This window comes from Pseudorasbora parva, chromosome 5, assembly GCF_024679245.1.
Source record: "Pseudorasbora parva isolate DD20220531a chromosome 5, ASM2467924v1, whole genome shotgun sequence".
Classification (NCBI taxonomy): domain Eukaryota; kingdom Metazoa; phylum Chordata; class Actinopteri; order Cypriniformes; family Gobionidae; genus Pseudorasbora; species Pseudorasbora parva.
Window position 1 is genome coordinate 20398673 of NC_090176.1, and position 12608 is coordinate 20411280.

General features: G+C 36.9%; 1 protein-coding gene across 3 annotated transcripts in view; it reads left to right on the forward strand.

Annotated features, from left to right (window-relative positions):
* st6gal2a (ST6 beta-galactosamide alpha-2,6-sialyltranferase 2a) overlaps window positions 1-12608 on the forward strand; it is a 97509-nt gene that overhangs the window by 49302 nt on the left and 35599 nt on the right. For all 3 annotated transcript variants that reach the window (XM_067443439.1, XM_067443440.1, XM_067443441.1), the window contains exon 2: window positions 10793-11775. In XM_067443439.1, coding sequence (XP_067299540.1) covers window positions 10863-11775 — 913 coding nt within the window. In that variant the 5' untranslated portion in view covers window positions 10793-10862. The remainder of the gene's footprint in view (window positions 1-10792; window positions 11776-12608) is intronic.

Genomic DNA, 12608 nt, shown 5'->3' on the forward strand with positions numbered 1-12608 from the left:
AGAGCAGTCATAGTTAATGATATGCTAAAGCCCGTCGGCACATTGGCATGATTGGTCACAAGTTAGTTTGTCACGTAAGAAATACCACTTTTGAGACTCTTTTTTCAATGCAGTTTTAAAGGTTCTATATGTAGGGATGACAGCTAGTGGTTGAAATGGGTACTGTAGTCCAAATTAAAATATAGTTTGCCTCCACCCCCGACCCCCCCCCCCCCCCCCCCCAATGAAAGCTGAACACACTTAAACACTGCAAGTCAATGAGTTGATATATCCGCGTTAAAATGTGCTTCCATTCATAGAGATTATAGATGGATTCTGAGCCTTTTTAGGTTGTGTAGGACAAAAAAAAAAAAAAAAAAACAGACATTCTGGATTCTGGAATTGCAAAGTAGCATTATTGGCTGTAGCATTGTTTTTCAGAGATGTTTTTCAGCGGATTAAAAGGAGAACTATAATGTACGTATGGTGGAATAACACTTCTGAGAGTACTTCGACTCGGCACTGTAAAAAGTCCCGGCTGAAACATCCTCCCTCACGTCTCCCCCTCCCCCTCTCATTTCTGTCAATGGGGGGAGGGGGAGACATGAGGGTGGATGTTTCAGCCGGGACTTTTTACTGCGCAGAGTCCAAGTACTCTCAGAAGTGTTATTCAACCATACATTATAGTTCTCCCTTTTTAATCCGCTTAGAAAACACATTTTATTTTATGTCACCACACTAGGTCGTTCAACTATTAGTGTAACTGTATTTAAATAGGGAAAACGTGGAGGTGTTTGGTCACTTCTATCTTGATCTCTTTTTGGTACCATAGTGAATGAACTGGGCTTAGTGGGCTAAGCTAAAGGCTATCAGATTGTCACCGCGCGCCAGAGCGATTAAGTGCACGCATTGAGGCGAGAGAGATATGTATCAACTCGTTTTAGTTAAGGGAATAACATAGTTTAATATGAAAAAGTGTCCCTTTAACACAAGAAAAGTTACGGACACAGTATAACAATGAACTAAACCTCTACAGCATTTATCTTATTTAATGACAATTTATACAAAAATAAAATAAAAAAGTGCACGTTTATATCCAAGTTGATTTCATTTTTTCATTTTTTTAAGAATTGAAACATAAACTCACAATTCTGCTTGTGAAAAAGTCAAAATTACATCTTGTCGGAAACGCTTTCATACCACACAGCAGTGATTCAGAGGAACCCCTGTTCAACACCTTCCTTTTTTTCTGTCGTCTTTGTCCTTTCCTCTGCCTGTCTCAGTTCTTTCTCGGGGACATGGTCCAGATGGTGGCTTTATTTCTGGTTGCTGGCAAAATGTGTGTTGGTTTATTTAGACCATTTTTCCAGCTGGTTGAAGACAGCACATTTGTACAGCTCATGTGCATTTGTGCAGTTCTAAATGGGCGTCGGATCAGAAGTGCAGGTGAGATTTTCTCCCTCAGTGTTTTGGACAACAAGGCTTGAGTTAATGTGCACTTGGGGATGACTGCGCTTTTGAAGATGGCTATGGATTTGGAGATGTAACGAATCCTGCACAAGTAAAAATGTCTGGCAGTGGATTGGGTTACTGGAGTGCATTAGCAATGTAGATGAAGGGTTCAGGTTAATGGGTTCACTGTGTGACAGTGAACATGTGTTTGCTCATCAATCTGTTCCCTTTGCTCTCCATACACATGCAGTCAAATGACCTCTGAGTTCATTTCCCCTCATCACTGCACTGTGGCGGGGAGGCTTTCACAGCACGCTGCCCGCTCATCCATAATGGAGAGTGGTGTAAATGTGAAACAGGGTCACCCAGGACTGCATTGAGACCGGCTGTCTCCAAGGTTGTCTGCTCAGAAATCCTTTTCTTATCTCTTCTGTTCTCACTTTTGCTTCTCGTCTTGTATATTGATTGCTCTCTGCAAGGACAGAACAAGCCTCAAGCTCAATCATTGTCTTTGGTGAAATTGATGAAACGCTTGTGGGTTTGTCAGCGTGGGAAAACAAAACCATCTAACAAATTTCTGTGGGATTGGCAGAAGTATGGTTTGCTCTTGCTCTCTGACCCTCAAAATTAAATGGACCGTTTCTGCTACTGTGGCTAAACTTAACAACTTTATATCAGTGTAAACTACAAAAAGTCCATCGTCAACTACTGGCCTGACATGAATAATACAGTGGTGCTGTTATTTTTTGCTAATCTGTGTGAACTGGGATCCCCGACAACATTGTCGTCTGTACAAGGGAAAAACCTTTCAGTTTTTAGTACATGGTTGTGGTTTAAACAAACCCTTAACCCTTTGGCCCGTATGATCACACTGGTGTGATGTATAATATTCAGCGAGTCATGTCATCAACTGCTAAATTCAAATGTGCTTTCGCTCTTTGACTGGTGCTTGTATATCACAACTATTCTGTTTTCAACCACTTAATCTTTATTTTAGGTTTCCGACATTTTAAACACACATACGTACTAACAAAACAATCCATTTATATTTTTTATATACCGTTTATATTATATACACTATACAAATATATACTATTTATATACAGATACATTTTGTAGGTAACTAAGTTTAGTCTTCTTCACCCAATTCCCCAGGCACTTATTTTCATGTATTTTAGAAGAAGTGGACAGATTTTCTTGTTGTAAATCCAACAGATGCGATTCTCTGAATTGCAGGGCAAACTATCATGATGTCGCCCCTCACGCGCTATATATCAGCTAACATGTTCATTATAAAGGTTTTTTTATTGCAAAACACATTCACTTGGATGTATTTGAGAACCTGAATATCAGGTAGTTGATGACCTAGCCAACAAGTTTGTGAATATTTTTAATAAAAAATGAAAAACTAAATTAAAATTGACACATCTGTCATACTGCGATGTTCTGGCTGCAGTGTCGCATGTCAAGCATGTTGTATCGCTATGGAAATAATACGTCATGCATTCTAAAATAATGGTCGCCTTAATTCACGCTGGGGGGTCAGCTAGAATATTTTGAACGTGTAAGAGGGTTAAGCCCTGCCAACACATTCAAAGAAAATACTGTATTTTTTGCAATGGCCAGGAGGGGAAAAAGGTAGAAAAAAAAGAAAAAAAGAAAAGAAAAAAAAGAAAAAAAACTGAATAAGCTTTGGTAGTCAAACTTCTTTTCTTTTTGATTTATTCAAGGCTAATTTTACTGATATTGAAACCAGTGCCATTGCCTTTATTAAATGGAAAGTTTGTGGTTTCTATAAGGACAAACATGCAAAAAATGGTGACTTCACTGTAGAAGATCTGTGGTGTATATAGATATAAATGACTTTTTCTAAGGTAATAAAAACATAATGATTCGTTTTATATATGCAACAATGAAAACATGGGTATGTATATTATATTGCATTTATGTCAACAGATCCTCATAAATACTACACACTGCACCTTTAAAACAGTATGAAAGAAGGTTATGAGGGGTACATGAATAGAATTGGAAAAAAAAAAAAAAAAAAAAAAAAAAAAAAAAAAAAAAAAAAAAAAAATATATATATATATATATATATATATATATATATATATATATATATATATATATATATATATATATGTAAAAAAAATATATAATAATAATTAATAATAATAAAAAAAAATAATAATAATAATAATGTGCATGGATAAATCATTTAACATAAAATAGTTTTTGACCCCTGTTTAAAAAACTGGTCCAGATTAAGAAGCTATGTTGAAGTGCTTTTCATGCTAAACTGCTGCACTACTGCCACACAGCATTCATTTGTCTGAAGCCACGGCAGATGTTTCCAGGGAATGAGGTATGTGTTTGTTGTTGCTTTTGCATGCGCGTGTGTGTGTGTGTGTGAGAGAGAGAAAGGGACTTGCATAATGACCCGAAGGAGCTCTGGGAAGTCACCCGGTTTTGATGGGTCTGCGAGTTTAATGAATAATGTAACTGATGTGCCGTGTAACTCCCTCGCTCTTCTGCACTTTCACTGCCCCTCTTTTCCATTCTTCCGTCTCTTTGTACATTTTCAATATCTGTCTGTTTGCCTTTTTTAAAAAAAAAAAAATATATAAATCTTGTAACAGTCATATCGACTTGCACTTTAGGTTTTCTTATAGATTTCTGCTGTTACAGTGTGTTTGTGTCTGTCACTTTCAGCTCAGCTTAGGTTGAGGCGAAAGGAAATGCGGTTAGCAGACCGTGTCTGAAACTTTTTTTTTTTCTCTCTCATGTTGATTTTTTTAAGACTTGTTTATTCCTCTTTTGTCAGTTCTATTCTATTTTATGTTCCATCAGATATCACGTCAACTCAAACCAAAATTTAGTCTGACATGGCTTTTAATAAGCTAACGTTAATAAGCTTGTGTTGTTGCCTTGAAATTCTAAGCTGTGACAGCAGTGTGTAACACGTTAAACCACAACATCTCATATTTAAATCCCCTAATCTTCAAGGCCCTACAATTGCATATTTGAATATCTGATTTTTTTTTCAACTCCCTCTCTTTCTGTTTCAGTCCTTTTGTCATTAGTTTTGCCCTGTACTTCAGCATTAAACTGCTAATGTCTTTCTGACTCATGAGTTTAACCTTGAATCTTCTTGTCACAATTTCACACATTTCACTGATCACTGATGTGGAAATCCTGCCTCTTCTTTTCTGTGCTCGCTACGCTACTAAATTGGTCTCTAGTTCGTAACATTGAAGGTTACCAAGTGACACAATGTTCCCTAAACAATTAAGTATTTAATCTGGATCATTTCATTTGCGAACCTATAGGGCTGGATTCATTGTGTGATAGTTCAACCCAAAAATGAAATTTGGCAAAAACTGCGCCAAACCTGTAGGAGTTTTCTTTCTTCTGTTGAACACAAAATCATTGTTGAACACATTAAAGGAACTGTATGTAAGAAATGCATTTCAATGAATCATAAAATGACCCTGATATGTCACTAGACATTAAGAAATCATGGTCATTTCAAATACTTATATCACTGACAACAGTAGTCCGGCCAGGATATTGTCATTTAAAAGTTGTTGTTGCAGCCCTCAACTGATGTTGATGTTGACATGTTGTGTTTTGGCCTGAAGCTCCACCCTCCACCTATCGACCAATCACAAAGTCAGTAGTGTTTCAGCATATGGGTTGCCGGGTCTGGAGAGGGGATACACCGCTCTACAGTCATTTGAAAGTGATTGCAGTATCAGTTTTGGCCACAATCTTACATACACAGCCTTTAATTGTTGCTCTGCAAAATGTTGTGAGTGAATTTCATTTATTACAAACCCATGCTGTCATTTTGAAATTGACTTCTGTGTCAGCAGTGATTCACACTTGGCTACACATTCGATAATGGAAACAAAAAAAGTTGCACAAACTAAATTTGACCACACCTTACTAAAATGCAATTATTGAAAGTTCTTAATAACATCTTATTTTCTTAAGAAGTAAATGGCAGGCTTTGGTTGAATCTGGTGGTATGATGGTTCTTGCCGAACCCTAACTGATCAAGTCAATGAAAACACCTCAAAGTGTGTAGATTACTATAATAATCACAATTAATGCAAACACTGTTTTGTTGCAACTTGCTGGGGCGTCTGTAGTCTTTCGACAGTACTGAGGTATATCAAAAAGTGTCCCAATGCTTTAAAGTTATGGATATACATAGATAAATAGACTTTACCTGCAGTAGAGAGTCATTATTAGTATATCACTATCATTTTGTTATTTATATTATAATAATCATAATAAATACAAAGACTATTATTGTTGTGGGTGGCTATTATTGGTGTTTGTTGCCTTTCATCAATACTGGGGGACTTAAAAAGGCATGTTTTAATGTTATTATGAATATACAGAGCCATTGTCTTGAATAGACTGGTTAATAAAGGCCTTTTGAAGCAAATCGATGGGTTTGTGTAAGAAAAAAATCCATATTAACATGTTATAAAGAAAATGATCTAGCTTCCGGAGTTTGTCTCAATGAAGTGATTGGTGTTGTGTTACTTTGTGTCCTCCATGTTCAGATATTTGAAACAAAATCACCAAAGGTTTAATTAATGGGGTTAAGACAATCTGGAGGGATCCTAACTATTCCTTTTAAAGTTCACCTGTTAGGCTATTGTAATGGTTCCTAATTTTGAATGCGGTCTCCTACTAAAGTTTACTTTCATCCAAGGTCATACATACTTTTAATTTTTCATAATATAAATTGGAGCAGCATCGCTTTTCTCTCAGTATCTGAAACGTTCATTGAATTATTTGGTCTCCTTTTCGAGAACCTACTCGGCTCTGATTGGTTCGCTGACCCAGTCTGCTGTGATTGGTCAACCGTTTGCAGTGTGCTGGAAATGAGATGACCATCACCATATGTTTAAGTTTCCTCCGCACTTGTATACACAGTGATATGAACAATAACGATAGCATCAGTTTTACCATATTTTAATACAATTTACCCTATCAACCATGTCTCGCCACACCAGCAGCATATGAATGTCAGAGGCAGCACAGCAGTGCTCACCAGCAACTGTGGCTAGTGGTTTTCCAAAGTTACTAGTCACTCAGTGTTTTCCACTGGCCACAATTTTGACATAGATACCATGTGAAAAAAACAACAACAAAAAAACTGCCACATAGATACTTTTCATATTACAGTGTCTCATAATTTGCCAGCAGGTATATTAGGCTACTGTCACTTTAAGACCTGATGCATGGACCCATTATACTGTTACATATCATCAATATTCAGATATTTCAGTATCAAACTGTATAGAAAATTATTTTTGACAACACTAAATTGCACTTATATTTGGATATTTGGACTTTGGACCACCGAGCAACAGTCCAGTGCTGCTTCTCTGTAGCCCAAAAGTGGCTTGACCTGGGGAATGCGGCACCTGTAGCCCATTTCCTGCTCACGCCTGTGCACGGTTGCTCTGGATGTTTCTACTCCAGACTCAGTCCACTGCTTCCGCAGGTCCCCCAAGGTCTGGAATCGGCCCTTCTCCACAATCTTCCTCAGGGTCCGGTCACCTCTTCTCGTTGTGCAGCGTTTTTTGCCACACTTTTTCCTTCCCCCTGACTTCCCACTGAGGTGCCTTGATACAGCACTCTGGGAACAGCCTATTTGTTCAGAAATTTCTTTCTGTGTCTTACCCTCTCACTTGAGGGTGTCAATGATGGCCTTCTGGACAGGGTCAGGTCGGCAGTCTTACCCATGATTGCAGTTTTGAGTAATGGACCAGGCTGGGAGTTTTTAAAAGCCTCAGGAATCTTTTGCAGGTGTTTAGAGTTAATTAGTTGATTCAGATGATTAGGTTAATAGCTCGTTTAGAGAACCTTTTCATGATATGCTAATTTTTTGAGATTTTGGGTTTTCATGAGCTGTATGACAAAATCATCAGTATTAAAACAATAAAAGACCTGAAATATTTCAGTTGGAGTGCAGTGATTCTATGAAAGTTTATTTTTTATCATTACATTATGGAAAATAATGAACTTTATCACAATATGCTAATTTTTAAAAAAGGACCTGTATATGTGTATGTGTGTGTAATGTAATATATATATATATATATATATATATATATATATATATATATATATATATATATATATATATATATATAATATATTATATATTGTGTGTGTGTGTGTGTGTGTGTGTGTGTGTGTGTGTGTGTGTGTGTGTGTGTGTGTGTGTGTGTGTGTGTGTGTGTGTGTGTGTGTGTGTGTGTGTGTGTGTGTGTGTCCAATTATTTCGGATTTGGTAAATCCATGATCAGAAAAACAAATGGTTCCAATTATTTCATATACAGGGTATCTAACACACCCAGAGCCCAAGTTGAAAATCAAATAGTTTTTTGGAGAATCTGTAGTTACTGTGTTTTACCTTCGTATGGTGCCACATTTTGGGTAAGTAATACAAAGCTAGAATACAGTAACTGCAAAATAGGGGTAAAATATCAAATTAAAAATTAGGATTAATAAGTACAAAGAATAAGCTAATATGAAGTAACAACTTCTTAGGCTGGATGACAGGATAATTTTAAAGTCATTTTTCTCAGTTCTGCACAAAATCTTTTTTTAGCAGTTAAAAAACAACACTGCATTCATTTTTCAAAAAAAAAAAAAAAAAGGTTTGTGCTTGGGCTCTGCATGACTGTGCGAAAGATTTTGGTTATCCTAATGCTCATAAAACATTCACTACTAGGCTTAAGAGATATAACCAATTTAGATGGAAATTATCTTAAGCTGAATATTAATGGGTAAAGCTACAGTAACTTCAGCTAGACATGGTACTTCCTTGAAAAAAATTGTATTGTGCTACCACAAGCATAGCATAATGCTACCACATCCATAATGCAATTACCCTTCACAATAGACAATACTTAACTATGAAGCTACATAATGTAACATTTTAATGTAACGCAAAATGTTAGAAAGGTATTATTAGATAATCAGTTATGCCAGCATTGACTATGTTTATGGGTTAGTCAAGTTTTTAATGTAGAAATTTTAAATGGTTTATTGTTGACAGTATGTATAGGGTTAGTTTAGGCTGAAGTATGACTGTAAATATGGTTGTAAATAGATAGTGAGTTATTGATGTTTAGATGCATATATTTTATTGTTTTATCTGCCCAGGGACTGCGGATGGAAATTAGCTGTAGCTAAATCTGGTGTGAAGCATCTTTTCTCTTGGAAGATTAATGTACTTGCACATGGTCCCTGTCAAATAAATAATAAACATAAACATAAACATAAACATATGGCAATTTATCTGTTCAATAATTTACCTATTGAGTAATAAAGGCCATCTCTGCATCACTAAATTCATCGCCGAAAAGTCAAGCCAATGTTGATTCTGGTTGATTCCCATCTAAAATATAAACGCTTATAACGGTCTTACAATAAAGAATAAGGATAAGTCCAGATTTTTTTTTTTTTTTTTTAAAGTAAACGTTTTGGAAGAAGGATTTATGGTGTTTTTGGTGAGTTCATTTTAAAGAACAACAAAAAGTTATGTAGTGAACCTTTAATGTAATTCATATTTCAGTCAAATGAAACTGGTAAGAAATGGGTACAATTTCTGTACTAAAAAAATCATGGTATTGTTAAACAATTTTAATTTATAAAAAAAAAAAGAAATGCATTTTTTAGTGCTTAGAATCTGCACAAATCTTTGTATTGTAAAAACATTGATTTAATCATTGAACAATTATGAACATATGACTAGCTGTGGAACAAACAATATTCAAATAGCTAAAATATGAGACTGAAACCAACTAGATTTATTGATGAATATATAAACCTAATTATTATGTATTTAAAACATATTCAATTCATCAATACTATTACAAAACTCATATATTTTATTGACTGAGAAATATTCATTATATTATGTTTAAACTGTAATTGTATATGCTATTTAAATATGTGGATCTTAAATGTGGGCCTTTTTTCCCAGTGGGAGTGGGTTTTGAATTTCACAATGTTACAGTAGTAAGAGTTTCTTTTTTGTTTTTGCTCAAAATAACAATGGGAATGGAAAGAGTATTATGACAGCAGGTGTTCTCATGTCTAAATTGAGATCTACAGAGAATAGTGAAAGATACGGATAACTAACAGTGTGATGAGTGGTCTCAGGGGAACCTTTTCTCAAAGGAAAGAGAAAGCTGACATCAGAGACTGTTTTTCCTGTTTTGACAGAATTGGTAACTGTCTATGCCCTGTGTCGGTGTGTCTCTTCTCAAGTGCATCCTTTTTAAGCTGATTTATGATTCAGAATTTAAACATTTGTGAGAAACCGAACAGCATTTCTTATTTTTTATTTTATTTTTTTTACCTCATATCAGACAAATCTCATCTAGTTTTCCCATCTGTCATTACTTCCGTCTGATAAGGTCAAACTGGCACGAACAGAGATATATATTATGTAGATACCTCATTCAGCTGATCCGCACAGGCACTAATGAGAAATCTATATTTAGAGGAATTTAGAGGAACAAAAACTAATATTCACTGGACGGTCATATACCTTTACACCAATAGATGGGGGGAAATATCACACAGTGTACCTTTAAAGGATTTAATATATATATATATATATATATATATATATATATATATATATATATATATATATATATATATATATATATATCATCCATCCATCCATCCATCCAGCCAGTTTGACCTTACCAGAAGTAATAAATAAATAAATAAGTGATAATAAAAGTAATATTAAATAAAAATTGAGTCTCCAAGTTGACATTAGGGTTATGACAAAAAATGTTGTATCCAAATTACTGTAAAATTCAAGTCCAATCGAACCTCGAGTTCCTCTGTCGAAACTTCATGAACCTACAGCAGTAACTCAATCTATATCTGGATGGAAAGAGGAGCATTTGAGTTACATGGCTAACTAAACTGACGAGACTGGTGACCGGATCTAAAACCCTCATGTCTCCATCACTGTAAGTTACTGAAACCGCATACGTTTCTCGCACTGTATGATGTGACGGAAAACTAGTTTTCTGATCCGGTTCTGTTCACACAGCACTGAAAATGTACGGGTGTGAGTTTGGATATAGAACGAGGTTGTCACTGAATAAATTAACTGTGTGAACGTAACCAAATTGGACTCTAATATGAGACTAACAACCATATTCTGGCACCCCTTTTTTGTTAACTGTTTGTGGGTCTAGATCTAGTGGCTTGTGTGTGAAATTGAGGGGCATGCCATGTGCCATGAATAAGCAATTATTATTTAATTTTTTAATAAGAATGTCTTGTCCTGTTGTAGGCATTCTGCTGACCCTTCTCCCAGTTGGGTCTGGAGTGCAGCGGCGTGCGGCTGGGAGGACAGCTAGAAGATGAAGTCCAGTCTGAAACAGTGGCGCCGGCTCACCCTTGGCCTCATGCTGGTCTGGGTGCTGGTGTTCCTGGCTCTCCTCTCCTACTTCATGGAGTCACGAGTGGACGACCCGCACTCCGCTGCAGCACTCTCCTACACAGACACTCGCCGCCTGACCTCCCTCCAGGGCAACCCCCGCACCATTATGACCACCCATTTAGGGCTGGCCACCTCCTCCACCCCCTCCGCCTCCAGCAACACCCACCAAGAGCAAAGCCAGGAGGAAAACCCCAGTGCCGACCCTCAACCTAGTCCGCTCAGCCAGGAGGCTTACCCTTATCCCGACCTTCAGAGCCTGGCGGCCTGGTCCGCATTCGGCACCCAGGATGTGGGCTCGAGATCCGCCGCCATGAGTCGCAACCGTGAGCGACAAGAGTACAGCCAGGATTCAACTCAACAGGAAGAAGATGAGGAGGAGGTGTTGGGAGGGGAAGAGGAAGATGAAGGAGACGAGGGCAGGAGGACGATGAATAAACGGGCTTCAAGGCGTGACGACTCCGATCCGGATGAGTACTACGTCCCCAGATCAAAATCCGTAGTGCACGGTCTGTGGAAAGGGAGATTGTCTGTAGGCATGCTCAGTCCACGCCTGCAGAGGGCTGTGAAAGACTACCTGAATAATAATAAACATGGCGTGTCCTACAGGGGGAACCGGAAAGCTCAGCAGAGCGGCCAGCAGGTGTTGTGCGAGTTGAAAAAGAGGCAGAAGGTTCGAACTTTGGATGGGGCAGAGATGCCTTTCTCCAAGTTAGGCTGGCAGAAAATTGTGCCTGCATTACCCTTGAGCCAGCTCTACAGGCCAGGCTTCCAGACCTGTGCTGTGGTCACCTCTGCCGGAGCCATGCTCCACTCGGGACTCGGCAAGGAGATTGGTGAGTGATTTTTAATTTGATCAAGAACATTTACCCATTTTATTACTGTAGGTAATAGAAGAAAGCAATACCCAAAATATATGAGTTTGGCTTATTTAGTATAGATGCACAATATAATTGATTTATAATCACAACTTAAGACACTTTTTTTAGGATACACTCTTAGAAGAAAATGTTCTATCAGGCGCTACATATTTGGAACCCTTTTTAAGTGCCAAAAGGGTTCTTTCTTGTCATTATAGAACCTTTTTAGCATGAAAGGTTCTTTGGAGTTGAGTAAAGAACCCTATGGTTCTATATAGAACCCCAATGAACCCTTTTATCTAAGAGTGTAGAGTTTATTTTCTTATGGATGCTTAGTCTTGATTTTTCTTTTATGTGTATGTGTGTAAAGTACATTGAGAAACTTCCTTTAGAGTTGGTATATACAACAAGTATTTGTTTAAATCTATTTCTTTAAAAATGTTATGTCAGCCTTTTATCTGGTATCTTTCATAGCAATATAATGTGAAAAATTTCCGGCTTATCAATACCATACAGATATTTAATAGTGGTTCTTCCTTCTTATTGGAGTCAACAGCCATATAGTGAAAGGTTATTTATGTTTGCCATAGACTGTGGCTCATCCAATCAGATTTCAGAGTCAGAAATATAACTCTTTAAATGGGGAAATTGTCAGTGGCTTAATATTTTCCTTTTGACATTTTTTTTTCTAAACAACTTTATCCTTTTTATTTGATCGACGGATATTAATATTTTGAATGCTGATATAACTTCACACCAATTTAACGATCACATGCGTAACAATTTCTGAAATTAAATTGATATTTAAT